The 19352-nt window shown below is 34.8% G+C and overlaps 1 protein-coding gene across 5 annotated transcripts in view; it reads left to right on the top strand.

Moving 5' to 3' along the window:
- The window catches only part of LOC121856308 (arfaptin-2-like), a 35021-nt gene extending 15738 nt beyond the window's left edge, over positions 1-19283 (top strand). For 4 of the 5 annotated variants that reach the window (XM_042351784.1, XM_042351782.1, XM_042351781.1 and 1 more), the window contains one exon: positions 10401-19283. In XM_042351784.1, coding sequence (XP_042207718.1) covers positions 10401-10458 — 58 coding nt within the window. In that variant the 3' untranslated portion in view covers positions 10459-19283. The remainder of the gene's footprint in view (positions 1-10400) is intronic. The other variant, XM_042351783.1, reaches the window with a different exon arrangement.
- Positions 19284-19352: the final 69 nt, after the last annotated feature.

Raw genomic sequence — 19352 nt, 5'->3', positions numbered from 1 at the left:
ATGATTTTATTCAGCTCAGAGAGAACCCTGTACATAAGTGGTTGATGTCTCCATTGATATTATTGGTCGTAAAGTCACTTGTTGCCTTTTGTCTACTTCTTTATATACTCGTAATGTTCTCATAACTGCTCAAAAGGGTCCTGGTTATCTCATAAATCCTCCTAATGTCACTAGGAACCCAACAAGTCATTATAGGTGCTGAGAGCTTTTGTTGCTCTTCATTCACCCTCACTAGTGCTTCTAATGACTCCAGCTGTATCACCACCTCTTGTATTGGTCCAGATATCTCTTACATCCTCCTAGTGGCATCAGAAACCCCCACAGGTGTTCATAAGTTCACTTGCCAGAAGGATTTTAGGATTTATTGCTTATTGTCTTATGTGTGTTCATATTGATGCCATACAGTACATCTCCTAGACATTCACAGTGATCGCAAGTGCCTCACATGGACACAGGGACTTATGTTAACACCGGTTATCCCAAAGTTAATGACACAAATGACAGGTGCTTTTAACGACCTCAGGTGTCTTGCAGGTGCTCTTAATATCCACAGGTGCCTGACAGGTGTTTACAATAACTACAGGTTGTCTCGTAAGTCTTAGCTAGGATGAGGTCAAGTCTGTGTCACGTATGTTCGTATTGATGCCAGTGAGTTTACGAGTATTTATTATGACCCCAGATGACTCAGAAATTCGTGTATTGATGTCGGCCTTCCCACAGCTTCTATTAATGACCCCCCAGGTAACTCTAGAGGTCACGTAGGGTCATAATTGGTCATAGTCATCTTGTATGATTCACAGGTGATGATAATAATGCCAAGGTATCAGGTGACTCAGGTGCCCACACAAATCACATATTTATAATGACATCAGGTGACTCAGAGATCTTTGAAATATCTCTAATTGGTCTTCAGTTGGTGATAATGATTTCATGTGACTCACTGGTATCCATTAAGAACCTCAAATGGTTCGCACAGACTCAGTGACTCAAATGTGCCAGATACTGGAGAACAAATTTCCTTAACTGGATTCATTCACTGTGTAATGGCATAGGATCAACAGCTTCATATATCTTGATTTCTTTGTACCTTAGGAAGAATCAGTTGGAGTTTAAGGATTTTTTCTTGGATTGAAGGAGATACAGATATATCTACTCCTATCTGTTCCTAGGATGTTGCAAGTAACTGTAACACCCTTAATCGATTACTCTCTAGTGGCTTCATATCCTGTACAGTTCCCTTGACCAATATTCTATGATGTCTGAAGAGGGATTCTGTATCATATTTTGTTCCTCAGTCTTATAAATTATGTTTTGAGTCTTGTGATCAGGTTAGGTCTTATAAATTATGTTTTGGGTCTTGTGAAGCAGATTGTTTTACTGAGATATTTCCCTTCCTTTAATGTTAGGGGTTTATTTTCAGATTAACTTACTAAGCAATTTGTGTGTTTGCTTTTGAAAAAGATAGTTAGTTAGTAGGGTAGATTAGGAAGTTGTGTTTTAGTTTGGGTGATACCTCTAGCTGGTCAAAGTATGGAGTTTCCTTATAGTGTCAAGATTTGTTCAGTCTTACTCATGTTGACCAGCTTGCCATATGGGACCTGTCACCTTGAATGTCAAAGAGACTTACCATTTACTCGAGAGGCATTTGGTCACTGGTTTGTAATACTCGTCGTTATGTGGGTATCATCAGATTGGTCTCCTTCACACACACACAGCACCTGCACTACCCCCTCCTATTCTCTTGACTGGTTTTGGGGGAATTTATGAGTCATTTATTGAGGGTATGAGCTATATATTGATCCTAAATTCTCATATTATGGTTGAGCTCAGAATTAAGTGTCTCACGTGCCCTCAATCTCCTGTTAGGTATCAAAGAAGTCACCTGGAACTGATTTGGTTGATGTCAGACAGTCCTAATGTTGATGACTGGGATGAAGGTCGAGTTGTGTGTTAATTGGTACGACATTCACAGCTCATTTTTCTTACCTTAAATGGTGAAATTTTGCTCAGGATCCATTTTGGGAAAGGGATGTGTATTTGACTCATGATTTAGTGTCAGAATACAGAGATATAATTCTTCAGTTACCTAATCCTGGGAGGTCATAAAATGGGGTTTTCGGATCAATTCTTATTATTTTCTTTTCTCTGTGTATGTTTTCCCCTGCAAGGAAATTTATACACGAATATCTTCTCTGTAATTCCTGTATATGTTTGGGCTTCTGAGCTGAGTAGTGTTTTGTTATAACTGTTTGTGTATAGTACATAATATTTCAATTCTCCAGCCATTTTTAAAGGCTTGAAATCATTGTCAGTTTGATAATTGATTAAGTGATAATGAAACCTTTTGTCTGGGAGCCGTAAAAGGTGGGAATATATATGGTCTTTTAATATGAGACGAAAAGGTTGCTTTTTGACTCGGACATATATGTCTTCTGGGTATTGAAGGTAATGACAGTTTGAGCGATGGTGTTACAACCCCAATTGGATCCATTCACTCATATTTCCAGAGTTGAGATTTTAGTTGACCAGTAGAGTGTATAAAGAACTTACACAAAAAGATAGTACAATAAATAAGAAAAAAAATATTAACATTAGAAGTGTGTAAATAAACAAACACAAGATCACACACACTGTACACATGTCAGTACTCCCTTCACATTCCACTCCTAATTTTCAGTAACAAAAAATATAATCTGTGAAAATACATATGTATATAGTGTTACTTGTATGTGTAAATATCAGAATCAATGTCACAAGTACCACTGTATACATATAAGTACTGTGTGTGGATTATATAAATATTTAACCTCAAGCAGTACACACACACACACACACACACACACACACACACACACACACACACACACACACACACACACACACACACACACACACACACACACACACACACACACACACACACACCTTGTTGCTTAATATACGGGACTCGCAAACACTAAATGGGATCTTTATATACATTAATATAAACAAATAGAAAACAAATTATAGTTCCTGCATCATTTCCAGTAATTTTACACAAAACAGGACGACTTTTATTCAACACATTATAATGAACAGTGATGCGTGAAACATTAAAATGAAAACAAATTTACCATCGTTGCGTCCAGACTCAATTTAGCAACCAGTAACCAATAAAGTTCTGTGAATTATCGCCGTTGTTAGGGAAAGCAAAAATGGGCAGAGTTTATGCAATAAGTCAACTTGCTTATTGTGGAACTGGTTAAGATGCATGATGTTAAAACACCCGCCATCTGGCCACATGTTAATAGGTTGCTGCCGTCTTTATCAGTCATGTATTATTTCAAAACCAAAGAAGATGAAACATTGTTGCTTTTGTCTCCAATATGTGACTTAGCAATAAAAGATTTGTGGTGTATTACTGTGTGTCTTGTTACCATCAATTAATGAGTTATTTTCTACTGTGTTGTTATGACCATCTTCCTGTGGATAGGTTTTATGAAAGGCATCTGATATTATTTGAGCTGTATTTTGTATTCAGGGTAGATTAGGTCAGGTCCTTATTTATATATGATTGATAACTTTCAATTTTGTAGATAGATCAGTTTTTTTTTATTAAGAGGTCTTTATATCTAAAATGTCTGCCATTATGGTCAAAATAACTCGGTTAGTTATCTATAAACATTAATACGTCGTTCAGGGTAAATGTAATGTTTCGTATTCAAAGGACAAATGTCATTTATCCAGGACACAGATTTAAGCTTCGGTTTAAGGACAGATTCTCTTGAAATATATGATAATAGCATTAATATCTTCATCACATTGGGCTCATGGGAGGAAGACTAAGGCAGGATTTGGGTTTATCCATAAAAATAATATAGTTTTAGAATATCTTGTTTAAGTCAGTCATAGTAGGTAGTAGATCACTTGGTCTGGATTGTATACTGAAACACAAGCACAGGAGGTATGATAAGAATGTCCTTTATCCTGAATACTATCCTATTGTCTGTTCACATCACATTACTTCACTATTCTTCCAACATTCTCATTACTTTATTCATTTCATGGATTCTTTTACTTCCTACTTGTGTATGCTTGCAAAGGTAACTATCTACCTTACTTTTCATGCATTATTTCTCATTATCATCATATTTTGACTTCATGTGGTAGTCAGAACCAACATAGAGTACTTCTGCCAGTGTCCCAACAAGAACCTTCAACACAGGAAGATGGCTGATGGGGGGAAGACCTCCTAAAGGGCATTGATCAGGAACCAAAGAAATAATGATATAGAAAATGGTGTCTTGGTACACGGTCATTGCATTTGATTTTCTCTTCATTTTCCTTCATTTTGTTGTAGGTGTTATCCTTTGTCTTACCTCTCTTCTACTTGTATTTTCATCATCTTATACATCACATTATTTTGATCTTTTTCCTCTTTACTTTCTGCTTGAAGTTTTGTCTTTCTTCATAGTTTTTCCTTCCTCTTCTACTTTTCTTCATAGTTTTTCCTTCCTCTTCTCCTTTTTCTTTATAGTTTTTCCTTCTACTTTTTCTCCAGGTTTTCCTTCTTCTTTTATCACATATCTTTCCTGTATTTTTCTCCATTTACAGCTGTTTCTCCTCGAATTTTCCCTGATCATTTACATAGAAAAATCCCTATTCATCACACATTATTCCTGTCAATAAAACAGACCAGTTACTAAGTATGCCTTGAGCGATGTACAGTATGTCTAGTGATGTATAATGTAAGAACTGATAAATAAGATGAATGTTTAGAGTTACTGATATTGTGGATGTAGTAAAGGACTTAGTCATTGGTGAAGGAACATGAAAGACTTGAAAAGAAATGGAAATAATTTGTATGTCACTAAATATAAAAAGTAGTTGTGTTTAGCTTAGGGAAAAGAATAAACAAACTGGATGAATTTAGTTTAGAATTTGATTGGTTCAAATTTGAATTAAATGCTGCTTGAGTTTCCACATAAAAAGAGATATTATTTTTGTTGTGAATCATTGAATGGAAGTTTAAAGATTTTGAAGAGGTTATTAGAATTATATTTAAAGGTCTATATGATTTATTAGTATTAGAAAATTTAACTACTGTCTACTGTAATGTGCATTTTGGCCCAGACAGGTAGATGGTTATTTGTCTAACTTCAGAGGAGTGGTTATTGGTTAAAATGTGATGACTAACAAACCTACCTGATAATGAGGATGAAGTCTTAGATAATATTTTATGAAGATTTAAAGAAAAGAAAAGACAACATAAATTTTACTGAATGTCTGATTATAATGAGGGATTTTAATGCAAATCTTGTGATAAGAAAAGTGACACCATAAGTAGGACCACAGGGGTTGGGTAATAGAAATGAGAGGAGAAATATCAATTGACTTTTATAAGGAAAACAAGATGATAATTGTAAATAGATGGTTTGAACAGCACCCTAGGCATCTATACATAGGTCTCACGTCAGGACAATGTAAACAACAGAGGGATCAGGTAGATTACAATTATATTTTAATTCGGGAAAGATTCGGAAATTCAATAACCCGAACCAAGACTTATCCAGGGACAGATTGTGGGTCAGAGTACATCCCAGTACAATGACCTAATCTCTAGAGTACGATGTCTTGGTTCCTTGTATATGATGACCTGGTCCCTCACGTACGATGATATTGTACTCAAGGGGTTAAGTCATCGTACTCAAGGGGTTAAGGAGGGAGGTAAACTGACCACTCGGTATCTTTCTACAATTGATATTTACTTGTTATCTCTCCAGTTGTTTATTATCTTTATCTCTTCCCTATTTGGTATGAGGTGGATAGAGAATGTAGAATGACCCCCAAAGAACAAGTAGAAAACAGTAGGGGAGAGAGAGGGGGGGGGGACTAGTGTAGAAAATAAGAAAGATTTAAGACAACAGAAGACAGGATTACGTCGACCATAAATTTACATAAGGGATTTATTTTAGGTCTGGAACCCTTTAGTAATATGAAACTCACAAAGACTTTATGAGGCAAGGTTTTGAAATGCAGGCATCACTTGATTTACAAAGGATCAATTTACAAGGGATTGATTTATGAAAGATTAATTTCCGAAAGTTGAATTTACAAAGGATTTACGGTTATTTTTTAGGGATGGAACCCCTTTGTAAATTGATTGATGCCTGACTTTCATTTACCAGGAAGAACCCCCCTTCCCCAGACTGTAACTATGTTGTCCAGGTGATCCACAATGGATATAATTGTGATAGTTTCCTGAAATTACCTGGAGGGGGGGTGGGTAATCTTTAGGTGATTCACGACTTATCTGTTATACCCAGACCGGAGAGTTAGGGGCAAGTTAATGATACACAGGACTATGCTGAGACTTCATATGATTTATTTCTGTGTATAAACTCTTTCTGCGATTCATTAAAAAAAAAAATTGACTTTTTATATTGATTTTTTTTGGAACTCTTGGGCACAGAAAATGTAATGTTAGTTATTGTTGATTCTGTTGTAGTGGGACCTCTATATAACGGACTTTCATCTCTATGTAGTTCGTTAGATGGAATTCTCAAATATAACAGACCCTCAATATAATGGAGTTTCCTCACGATATAGTCCATTAAATAGAGGTTTCGATATAGTCCATTAGATAGAGATTTCACTGTGTTTTGGTAAGATTGAACTCTGTCTAGACTCAGGGTAGACCGCAGCTGTACTTGAGTGTGAACTTGTTTATCTACACCTTGGTTATGTTACATCCTGGTAATGTAATGTTTTGCTAATTTCTTTCTCTTGATTCCACTGTTAAATTCTCTTACTTATGGTTGTTTTTTTAAGGGATTGCCATATGTAAAAACTTTCTTGAGGGGGATGCCATATGTATAAAAGGTTTCTTGAGGGGTTGCCATATGTATAAAAGGTTTCTTGAGGGATTTCCATATGTAATAACTTTCTTGAAGGGTTGCCATATGTATAAAAGGTTTCTTGAGGGGTTGCCATATGTATAAAAGGTTTCTTGAGGGATTGCCATACGTAATAACTTTCTTGAAGGGTTGCCATATGTATAAAAGGTTTCTTGAGGGGTTGCCATATGTATAAAAGGTTTCTTAAGGGATTGACATGTATAAAAACTTTCTTGAGGGGTTGCCATATGTATAAAAGGTTTCTTGAGGGATTGCCATATGTATAAAAGGTTTCTTGAGGGGTTGTCATGTATAAAAGGTTTCTTGAGGGGTTGCCATATGTATAAAAGGTTTCTTGAGGGATTGCCATATGTATAAAAGGTTTCTTGAGGGATTGCCATATGTATAAAAGGTTTCTTGAGGGATTGCCATATGTAATAACTTTCTTGAAGAGTTATAACAACGAAAAAATTACCATGTTCTTGCACTGAGAGATATGACTTGTGTGGATAGGAGGGTGGGTGGATAGTGTGTGGATAGTGTGGATATATGTACACAGCTGAAAAAGTGGAAGAATGGACAGAAAGACTAAATAATTGGATAAAATGAAAGTTGTTCCTTTATAGTGAAACTTTTGGAGACTATTGTTCCCATTTCCTGTTCTTCACGGATTGTCAAAGAAACATTTATACATTACTCATAATTATTTCACGTACATCATAACGGAGTCAACTGGTGGAAGATAATGGGTTTTGTACGAGGAAGAATTTCTGCTCATTCACCGTTGATTTCTATGAGGGTAAAGGCATGGAAGATGTAAATAGATATACAAATATGTTTATGTTCATATAGTGTCAGTATCTGTCTTTGTCACGGTAAAGTTAGTGATTACTGTACATTATGGTGCCATACACATAGGCCTACCATGCATCCTGGAATTATATTTATATACTGTAGATCACATATTACACCATTCTTTATTTGTTTTAATTAATTTCTCTAACTCATTATTTTCATCCTTATTTATTACATGTTGAGATAACCATAATTTTATTTTTTGAAAGTAAAGGTTACCTGCTTTACTTATGCAGAATCCAGACAAATGTGATGTTTTGTCAATATTTTGTGCGTGTAGTGTCTTCACCACCTAGAGATTATGGAGATAGTCTATAACTTATATCCAGGGATGAGAGTTTTAAGCATTTACCTATTGTTTATAAAGGACACTTGAGTTTTTTATTGGATCTCTCCCTCTCTTATCCAAAAGGTGTGTTATAGAGTGGTAATTTATCTCCCTATAATGTGTTTTGTGTAGGGGAAATATATTATTGTCTGGGTCATGTATAATCAAGGTGTTTGTGTAAGTAATTTTGTTTTGTTTGCTTTGCATTTAATTTTAATTTAGTTTGTTATTATTTTTATTATGCAGTGTTTTATTTTTTATATATATATGTACAGTCGGGGGGAAAAAATTCGCTCTCCTGTGTTAAAACCAAGTCATGGGAAGTCATGGGAATGAGTCTCCGAACTTAATTACCCCGACTGTCGCTTGGTGTCGTTTTCTTGTATTGTCTCGTTTGGGGTCACTACTGCTTCATTTTGAGGGGGATCGAACTTTTGACCCCAACTGTACTACACATAAATCTGTATATGTACTGTATTATTATTATCATTATTATTTACTTTTACTTTCAAGGAATTATTGTGTAGATTTTGAATAGCAATTAGAAGAGATCTAGAAATTGGTATAAGCTGTCGGGCCTCTCAACACACAGCCCAGCTAGTTCACTACACCACTAACTCTCTAAAACCACCAACTAAATGTGTATTATTTTTTTGAGACACCCTGTATTGTATAAGGTAGTATATTTACCCTTATATGGCAGCCATCATCAGTGGAAGTTAACTGTAGGGACGGTGGCCATCATCAGTGGAAGTTAGCTGTAGGGACGGTGGCCATCATCAGTGGAAATTAGCTGTAGGGATGGTGGCCATCATCGGTGGAAGTTAGCTGTAGGGACGGTGGCCATCATCAGTGGAAGTTAGCTGTAGGGACGGTGGCCATCATCAGTGGACGTTTCTTGTTCCTTGCGGAGTAGGGAATCCATAGCCTCCGGTTAAGAGTTAAATTTCTATGTAGACTCTTTCTACTGGATGCCATTGTCAGTATATGATGTAGCTCTCTATCAGCCAATTTATCAAGTACCTGTACACAAAACACTGAAGTATGATGCCATGGACCGTAAATACAAATTATTGTATACGTATGTAAAACACTCACTTTGGTGGTGTGAACAAAGTACCACTTAGTTCAAAAATCCCACTTCAATTACTGGTACAGTGACTTAAAAACTTAGAGTAAAACAAAAAGTAGAGTACTGTAATATATTTGTATTCACCATCCAAAGAGTTGGTGGATATTCATAAAGGGTGATTTTAGATGAAATGTGGCTAAATCTTATCTTGGGGAATGTGGCAGCCATCTTGGTCTGTAATGGGACTGTACAGTGAAGTATTCATAGATTCTATCATTGAAAAGTGGAACAATGAAGGAATGGAAATTGTTTTAATGGATGATCTTAGTACATAGAGAAAATTTAAGATAAAGTATTACAGGAAAAGATAAAGATTTCTATTTCACTTTGACTCGTTCAACATAATTTTAGGGTAAACGGTGCCTCTAACAGTCTACTAATTTCAACAGTCTCGTCCCATAGCATTGACACTTTCTTGCCATAGCTGTAATACAGTTGAGTATTTGAACCACTAGATAAATTAGCCGTTTAAATTCAATATCAGAGGTGGTGGAGGAAGTGGTGTAGTGTACAACTGAAGATTCAAGGTACCTGAGGCCATTGAAATTTCTTCCACATATCCAATAAAAATACTCAAGTGTGCAGACCTTGAGTTTATTCATAATTAACTAAACTTAGGCTTGAGATGTATGTGTGTGTAAGTCTTAAAACCAGTGTTATTACCTGTGATAAACTATTAACACTTTAAAAATTTCTTTCTTCTGGTTTTAAATGATAAATTATCCTTTACAAAAGAATCTCATGTGACTTAACTTTTTATCAGAAATTATAAATACTCAGGATTAATCATTGGCTTATTTGATATTAAAAAAGTAAATATTTTTTATATAGTGGCCTGCCAGTGTCTTAGATCATATTGTATATTAGTTTAGCAAGATGAATGTATTTTGAGCACAATGTTTTACAAATTGAACTTTCTTTTATTTGTTTCTTAAAGTAATGAGTCAAGGAGAAAGATTAGTAAAGAATTATGAGCTCAGCTGAATACCAATGCATCCCCAAAAAACAAAAATTGAATGGGATAGTGAGTTTGTTTGTTGTGTCGGCTCAAACTACACCTTGCCGGATCTTTCTCTAGAGTTACGTTAGTTTATGTAGATTTAGGCTTATTATGTGGCACAATAATAATGCTTACTGTTAGAACATATTTTTAAAAGCTTTCCTCTTCAGTTTTTTGTTGTCAAGTTGAGTGTCTTTATTTCCTTTTCAGATCTGTGCCAGAGACGTTTCAAACTATTTTTGGTTCCCTAAACTCCCCAACCAAGTAACGTAAAGCCTTCAGTCAGTTCGTTAGCCAATCAGCTGTGTTCTTTGCTTAGGGTGGTAGTGAGATCTTTTTTACCGTTACGCAATACGACTGGAAATGTTTATGGTATATCTGAGATCTGTTAGCAAAGTCTCTACAATTATTATATGCATTTAGAAGTTGAACCTTATACATTTTTGTGTTGCCATTTATACCTGATCAGTGTAGAAGTTTATAGACCTGTACTATAAAGCAGTTTACTACTACCAACGCGGAGAGTAAGTGTCGCTGGGTGTTTCCTCCTATCCTGCTTTGTGTCGCGTTGGGTAGCGGTGCTGGACGGTTGTTTGTGCATCGTGGTCGTGTATTGGTTTTTACTTATGGGGTGGGGGGGAGGGGAGTCAGTGGGTCATATTTCCTTGGAATAAGACTTTGACAACTACTCATTCTTCCCACTCCAAGGACATCTGTTTTCACCTCTGATAGACTTATATGTTTTTTATTAAATATTATTGAGCACAACTTGAATTCACTTGATGATTTAAATGGAGAACACAGTATTTTGTTTTATATTGTACTTCAGTGTTAGATGTCATTAAATAAAGCATACAATGGTTAATTAAAGTGAGAGATGAAGGGTTGGAATATAAATACTGTATAGACTTGTGCAATCGTGATATATATATACATCTTGCCTACATTACTACTGTTGAAGTTTGAACTCTTGTTATGATGTATTCAGGTACAGTTGCCATCACTTATACCTTGTACAGTGGCTGGTGTGTTGTGTGAGATGTGGCAACTCTGTGGAATGCTTAGTCTGGCTCCTATTGCGAAGTTCTGTAGGACAATTCCAGGAGTTGTAATATGATGTAAATAAACACAGAGTTGCCACATCTCACAAAATACACCAGCCACTGTACCGGGTATAAGTGAAGGCGACTGTACCTCACTAAGTCACCATTTGTTCTCCCTAAAGTAGATCCCATTTCTATAAGTCAAATGAAAGAGTGTATGAGGTTTCAATCTTTTTTTTCCTCATCTGAACACAAAGAGGTTCAGATCCTTGACTTGGATGCTAATTTTTTTTAGTGTTGGTTAGAACTGAGACCTGCCAGAGGTGCCATTATAATAATAATTAAAGTTACTATGATTATTTATGCCAAATCTCCCAGAATGTTACGACCCAAAGCTTATTTTCCTTCTTATTTAGGATAATAAAAATCAGTTGAAAATCAGATAAATCTGTACTGTGAGCTTGGACGAACCTACGGCTAGAAATACTGTATGATTGCCAATAGTTGCTTGGACGTGGATTTTGTTTGCAACATTGAAAGGATATGAAATTTTACTGAAATATTATTATTACTTTATTATTTTTATATTTATTTTTACTATTATTATTATCTTTATTTAATGTTCTCTTTGTCATGCATATTTTGATGGCATAGTTACAGCCTTGAAATTTAGTCCTTTTAGTAGTTAGCCATAAAGTTCAAATTCCCATTCCCAAAGACATGTTCAAAGTTGATCATTCTGCTATCTTGATAATTCTAATTGTTTATTCCTCTCTTCTTAAATTGTTGATTGTAAAAGTAAACAAAACCTAGATATCCAGTGTTAAATATTTCCCCCTTGTTGATACTCCATTGTACTCCTAAACTTTGAATACTTTTAGTTGTCTTTCAAGGTTTTATAATAGACACTGTAGGTGTTTCTTGGTATGTATTAATCAAGGGAAAAAGTACTCGAAGAAATTATATAATGCCATTTAAATTATAACACTGAAATCCCACTAAAGAAGATGATGATAAAGAACACTGTATTTCGACTAACTTGAAAAAGATCCTAAGTTATGGGCGAAATATACAGAGCTTTATTTCTGTTTTTGATCTTTTTCATTGGGATTTTCAGTGGTAAAAGATCATGTTTAATATCCCTTTTTGTAAGGAGTGGGTATAGTCATTACCGATCTGTGTAGGAGGGGGGTAGTCTTGGGGTACTCGGGTCATGGTATAATTCTCTCGTCAAACTGGAATTAGATTTGTACCCCCTCGGCTTTTTAGTTACTGTGAAATCTTGATGTAAATGGACCTTCTCTAAGACTTCTATCTAATGTAAAGGAAATTGTAGTGTTATAAATAGCTGCTCAAGTATTTCCTGTGTGACAATCTGAGTACACATTGAATTGATTTCTGTGATATGTTGAGGCATTACCGATATTTTCAGTTTAGACCTTTGATTGGTGAACTGTTTTAGGGTCGTTTTCCCATTGGTCTATGAGAGGAGGATAGAGGTTTTCCCCTGAGAGTGATGGACAGATTACAGAACAGAAACTGGTATTTGTGTGACATATAGTACTCTTAAAATAAGCTAGAGTACTGTTATAATAAGCTAGTGGTACTCTGTGTTAGTCATGGTTTCCAGAAGGGCAGAAAAAACCCAGCCTAAAACGTGTATTGAATATAATAAGCACAGTACTTAATGCTCCGGTTAAATTTGGTATTATGTTGATATTTACTGTACTAGGAAACGTGCCCACAGTTGATTTATTGTCATGTCATCCTCAGAGCTGGGTGATTAATTATATTATTTTAACAGATTGCCTACGAGGAAGTGTTGTATTCCTTATGATTAGACTGAAGTTCAATACAGTATTTTTATGTAGTTTAGTTCCAACATAATGATTCTGTTCAATTGGGTGTAGATGTCCTAACCAGATTTTGACTTGACTGTAATGGTATGTCTTTTGCGATGCCATAGATTTTCTGGAAATATATGTATACTGTATAGTGAGAAAAATTTAATCCTAACTCTAATTCTACCTACAACAATAATATTTTCTTAGTATCCAAAGATTTTCTAGACATACTTAACATGACAATATTCTTAAAACATAATTATATGAGAGGAATACAATATTATCCTCTCCAGATATTAATTTACATGATATGTTTAGCAGTACAGTACAGTGTTACCCTTCAATGTGTGAGGTGGGGAAGTACCATCATCCCAGTGTGTGAGGTGGGGAAGTACCATACCATCTTTATGTGTTAGACTCAAGATGTGGTCAGTTGAAGTGATTGTCTTGTGATGTACAGTATGTTATGATATACAAGTTTAAAGATCAAATTTGCATTAATAACACTTTGATGGCTATTCTGTGATGCAGACTATTGTACTCACAGTTTGCTACACAAGGAGAGTAATCTATTTAATACTTGTAGTGATGTTGCAGCTTATTTTACTAGATGCAAATGATCACTTAATTTGTATGGTGATGATATAATTTACTAGCAAGGTCTAATGAGTTATAAATGCCAATATATTGTACTCTTGTTATGTTTTTTGGCCCACCATCATGAATTTGTTGGCTGATAGGAGACTTATTGTAATTTTTATGTGAAAGTTTGAGGAAGAGTAAGTTTCTGTACTCTCCCGGGATATAGTTGACTTAATTAAAACATCAGCATTGTTTGTGGATTTCAGTGTTCCTCTAGAGTAAATCAGCTGCATTTTATACATTACTGTCCTATGTTACATTCAGTAAACTAGGTACTGTATATCAAAGTGGAATGTACTATCACTGGGAGAAATTATAGGAGGCAAAATTACCTTTAAACTGATCTTGATATTTGTGTATTGTTTTGAGAAATGTGATCTGGACTTCTTAAAAACAAAATATAATTATAAACAAGTGTTGAAGATGTGGCAATGTTTGGCGAGGATATTTAACAACTGGAATACTAAAGTAAAGGAATATTACTATATGTATGTGTCGCCTGCAGCAGTGTTCCTTATATAATGATTTAGTTTCATATTTTGGCTCTTGCTTCAGCTTTTTGTTTGCTTGGCATCATTAGTATAGGTTTGTGTTATATATTTGGAATAGATTTTTTGTATATTGTGTACTGACTTTGTTGTGTGAGTAGAAGTATTTTTTTTGTATTTTTTTTTTTAGTATTTTTTTTTGCATGTGCATGATTTTGATCAAAGTTTAAGAAGTTTGTTATATGTACTTGTACTTGCCTTTGCATATTGTCTTGAATATTTAAACTTAAATTATTCTTTATATTACAACTTTGAACTTAATCACACGAAGGATATTTACAATATTCTTTTATCAGATACAGAATCCAAACTCCCTAAGTTAAGAGAATCATAAATATAACTTATCCTAACTTTAACCATTTGCAAGATACTGCTAAGTACATAAACTGACTATTTAAAGGAATTTCAAGATTGTAAAATATTTGTCTGAGTTTTATAGACAAAGTGATCAATAACAGTGCTGTACTGTTTTGCCACATAGCACCAGTTTGTGTACTCCAAAGTGTAAATGCTGTTATGCTCTAGATCAGGGGTCACCAAACTACGGCCCGCGGGCCGGATTCCAAGTCCTTCCCCGGCTCGTGGTAGCTCTGCCTACGCTCTGACGTTACCAGAGCTTTCGTTCTGGCCCACTGTGAAAAAAGTTTGGTGACCCCTGCTTTAGATGACCAAAGGACAATAAAAATTTGATTTCAATAGTATGTAAATTTAAGCTAATTAATATCTTCTCTATCTGATCTTTAGTAAGTTAAGTAACAAGATGGTAAACAATGACATTCTTGCCCTTTATACATGTACTGTACTGTTCCACTAATCTTGAATATCAAGCTGATACTCTTTAGATAACCCCCCATGAAAGACATTAGGGCAAGTACAGTATGTTGTAAATATGACTTATTATCCTGGTGGTAACTAATTAAGCTTTAAGACAATACAGATGTGGTTTTAACATGTCTCATATATTGTGTTTTTTCTACAGGGGTGAATACTAGCAGATGTGTGGAGGTTGTATTGTGGAGTATGAGGTGTTACTTGTGTGACATAGTGCCAGTGTCTTATGATAGGGGACTGGGGAGTAACTTGGGGGGGCTGCTTTTGTCCCGGTCCACACTCTTACTCGGTGGGGGGACTAAGTAAACACGTCTTTTTAACCTCTGCAACACTCAATAGACTTCGTAAAATACTTGAAGAATTTGGACGTTTATTCTCAGTCTCACTTATTGTTTCAGCTGCATTAATCCACTCCTATTGCAATGTTGAGTCAAGTTTAAATTTTCCCTCAGACTGGATTAACTGAAGGTGTTAACACAAGTTGCTGGGCTAAATGTGTTCAATGAAAACTTTGTGACTTTCTGTGAGATTTTTTCCTGTCAATCTTAAATCTTCAACCATTGACATGTGTCTTCGTAGTTAGAAACAGAAATCTCTTTTACTAATGGTGAACCAAACCAGATGACAATATTATGAAATATTAGTTGGTGCTCCACAAAAACTATCTGGAATATTTTTAATTACATTTACTTTCCTAGAGAAGGTTAGTACAATATCCTTTATGCTGTAGTTATATTTTAATTAGTTTAAAGAATAAACCCTTGGCCACTCTATGGCAGAAATTGTATTTGGTATCACAGCTCATCAAGGTGCTGCTAATGATATATTCATTCCATTAGAGTTTATTTAAAGTCGTGTGTGCTTCTTGTCATCGTTTGTTAGTAAGGTCGTGTTAGTGTCGAGGCATTGTTGACGCAGAAAATTAAATAATGAAACCACGTAAAGGCTTTGTGTGTTTCAAAGTTGTTGTTCATATTGAGGAATTTTAGTTTGCTTCCCAAAATATAATACTGTATTATGTACTGTGTTATATCCTGAATTATTATTTACTAGAACATTCAAATATATACATACCTGTATGTATATATGATGCTTTTCTCTATTATTATAGAGAGGTACAGAAGGCGCACTACACGTTATTGAATACAATGTATAAACACTTTTGCAATTTTTTTCCAATACTTTACTGCATAATAAATGTGAATGAGGTACTGTACTGTACATGGCTATTTTTGCCTTTTGCTTATTATCATTTAAATAATTATAATAAATGTAGCTTCAGCAATTTCTGTTTAGTTGGTTTTGTGTAACACTTTGGCTTTGGTTTATTTTTGTTGTTCATGTTTTGTGGTTTGACTCCACTGAACTCTTGGGTTGATCACCTTTTGATAATGGAAGACGTAAACATGCCAGAGGACGAGGCAGCGAACACCTTGAACCATTATCTTTAACTTGCTTCTCTGACCTTATGAGAGACTCCGAAAATTATGTTGTTGTTAGATGCTGTGCTGAACTATCATCATTGTACCCGGGCATTTACCAGGCATTATTTTATTCCAGAACTCTGAAAGATAACTATATTTTAGGACATGCAATAAACAGACCTAAAAATCAGTCGGAATAAAGTCTGATCATAAATATTTCACAATTATCAGATTTTATTCCTACAGAGTTTTAGGATCCTGTTTACTGCACGTACTGAAATATGGTAGGTAATCAAATAGAGTTTTGGATAAAAACATGACCCTGTATGTATTTAACTTTATACTCTTATTTTACAAAGTATATTTTACAGTAAATTGATATAACTTTAATAAAACAAATATATTCTGGGAAATAGAACAGAGAGAAGGATGTAGTTGGTAAGATTGATATTTTTTTTAGATAATATTCAAGGTTCTCACTGACTGCCCAGTTAGAAGATGTAAAGACTAGTAGAAGTGGCTGGGGTTCAAGTGGTCCAAGACTAATATATACTGTACTGTACTCCTCTCTATTATATATACAAGACATTGGATGTAGGTTGATATATGAATTAAGGTTGAGTTATACACTTTTATTATGGGATGAATGAAGATCGTGTTTTAGGAAGAGTTCGAGTTGGTTCTGACGTCATGCGAATCAGTCTCGGTGGCCTGACATCATGCGAGTCAACCCAGAGTATTTAGTAACGTTTGTATCTGATCACTTGGTCTTGTATACATTATAAAAGTTTAGTCTTTCCTTAATCAATGGGTATTTTTTTGTTTTGTTTGGCTTTACTTGTTTCTTTATTTTTTTTGTTATACACTTATATACTTTCGTCTGTGTGTGTACTGTACTTTGTTGACCCATCTTTCAACCTTGTCATCAATCTTAGTTTTTGAGTACAAGGAAATAGCACTTATTTTGCTTTATATATACTGTATGTTAAGCAGAAGTCATCGGTTTATTTTGCTGGTGAACCTGATTGAGTGGTATCATCAAGTTCCCTTATAAATGGGATGATAGTTTGGCTGTGACGACTCCCAAATTATTTATTGTAATTCTTAGTTTTAAATATTTTTTAACGGAATTTTTAAGAGCTATAATAATTTTGTATTAGTAAATGGGTATTGATAAATAACCCCTAATCCCTGTGTTGTATGCTGTGATTATCTGTGACTAAACCCGGTATCGTCACACTAACTACTAAATTAATCACGCTGTATCTTGTGTTGTGCATGATTCAGTACAGTACATGTGGTTCAGATTAATCAAGAGATAATATGCATTTTTTTTCCTGTTATAATGCAGGGTGACCAGGCAGGTGCTATCCCCTAATTCCTAACATTTGGCAAATACTTGTGGGTTACTCCATCCTCCTGACAGGAAACTCTTGTAGCAAAGAATGTTTCTCATCACCAGTAAGGTCTCCCAGCAGTGTAATGATTTTATTGTTGGGTGCACAAGGCTACCGTACAGAGAGGGAACCTAACCTTCCACTCTGGTTGGGAATTGAACACCTAACCACTTGCTTGTGAGGAAAAACACCTTATCACTGGGTTGTGGTAATTGGAGATACTATTCACTATGTCTGTATGTGATGCAGAATTTTGTTCAATGTATATGAAAAGATTCAGACCTTTTCAGCCCCTGATCAGAAATTTCTTTATCCCAAAGACCCCAAGTCAATCAAAGATGGGATTGGTGTAGGGAATTCTATTGAAAAATATTTGCAATCTTAGATGTTGATGATGCTATGAGACATTTCTGATAGTTGTAGATAATTGACTTTACAAGAAAAATTGTGAGGGAGGGTATTGTAACTATCATTTAACAGCTTAGTAGCCATTTGGGCAGTTGGTCAAGATCCTCTCAAATTTGTGGTTAGGGTTTCAATAAATCTGTGTAAACTTAGATATGACAGATTCAGATTTAGCATTTTTTTCTCTTCGCTGCAGTAGAGGACATTTTTATAGCAGTTTTTGGTCTATACTGTATTGTGTTAATTTGTGAATTCTATTACCCATTATTTACCTTATGACCATTCACTAAAGGTTCTTGATTGTTTTGTCTGTTCATGATTCCACAACTTGTTTATATGACTTTCTCTGTTGTCAGTTCACATTTTGATTTACGGTATATCCAAAGTGGGAAACACACTATTAAGACACTGTTATTTTATTATTTACTTAAAATCTTTTATTGGGAACAGAGTGTTCTCGTGTCCTCATCTTAAAGATGTTTACACTTATTTTTGTGGAAATATATTAATTTATGTTAACTATTTACGTATACAAATTATGTCTAGTATATATCAGTAAGTTGCACCAAACATACCTCTCATGCATAAATTAAGAGAATTATATTATGTTATCTATGATTCCTCATCTGACCAGAGAAACTTCACAGAATTCATTAAGATTTGTTATGAGTGATTTAAGAGACAGAGTTGTCTTATGAACAAAACTGAGATACAGTGAAAGTGAACAAACTTAATTTACTCTGAATTGTAAACAGAATGTGTTGCTGTGTTATAAGTTTGCCTACAGGGATTACAGTTCAATATATGAACAAATGTTTAGAACAAAGAAATATATAGAGTATATAAATAGTTGAACTTCTCTAATCTGGTAACCTTGGGACCTGTTGCTGGATGATAGACTTTGTGGGACTAAAAACGGTCAGTAAAAGAGAATGAAATAATAAAGGAGAAAATAGGTACAGTGTGTTTTTATTAAATCACCTTAACTGTAGCTATAAATCTGCTTCTAATATGATTATTCTTGTTTT

Source organism: Homarus americanus, unplaced genomic scaffold (assembly GCF_018991925.1).
Source record: "Homarus americanus isolate GMGI-L3 unplaced genomic scaffold, GMGI_Hamer_2.0 scaffold48220, whole genome shotgun sequence".
NCBI lineage: Eukaryota > Metazoa > Arthropoda > Malacostraca > Decapoda > Nephropidae > Homarus > Homarus americanus.
Note: the sequence above shows the minus strand (reverse complement) of the source record. Positions and strands in the feature narration are given on the sequence as shown.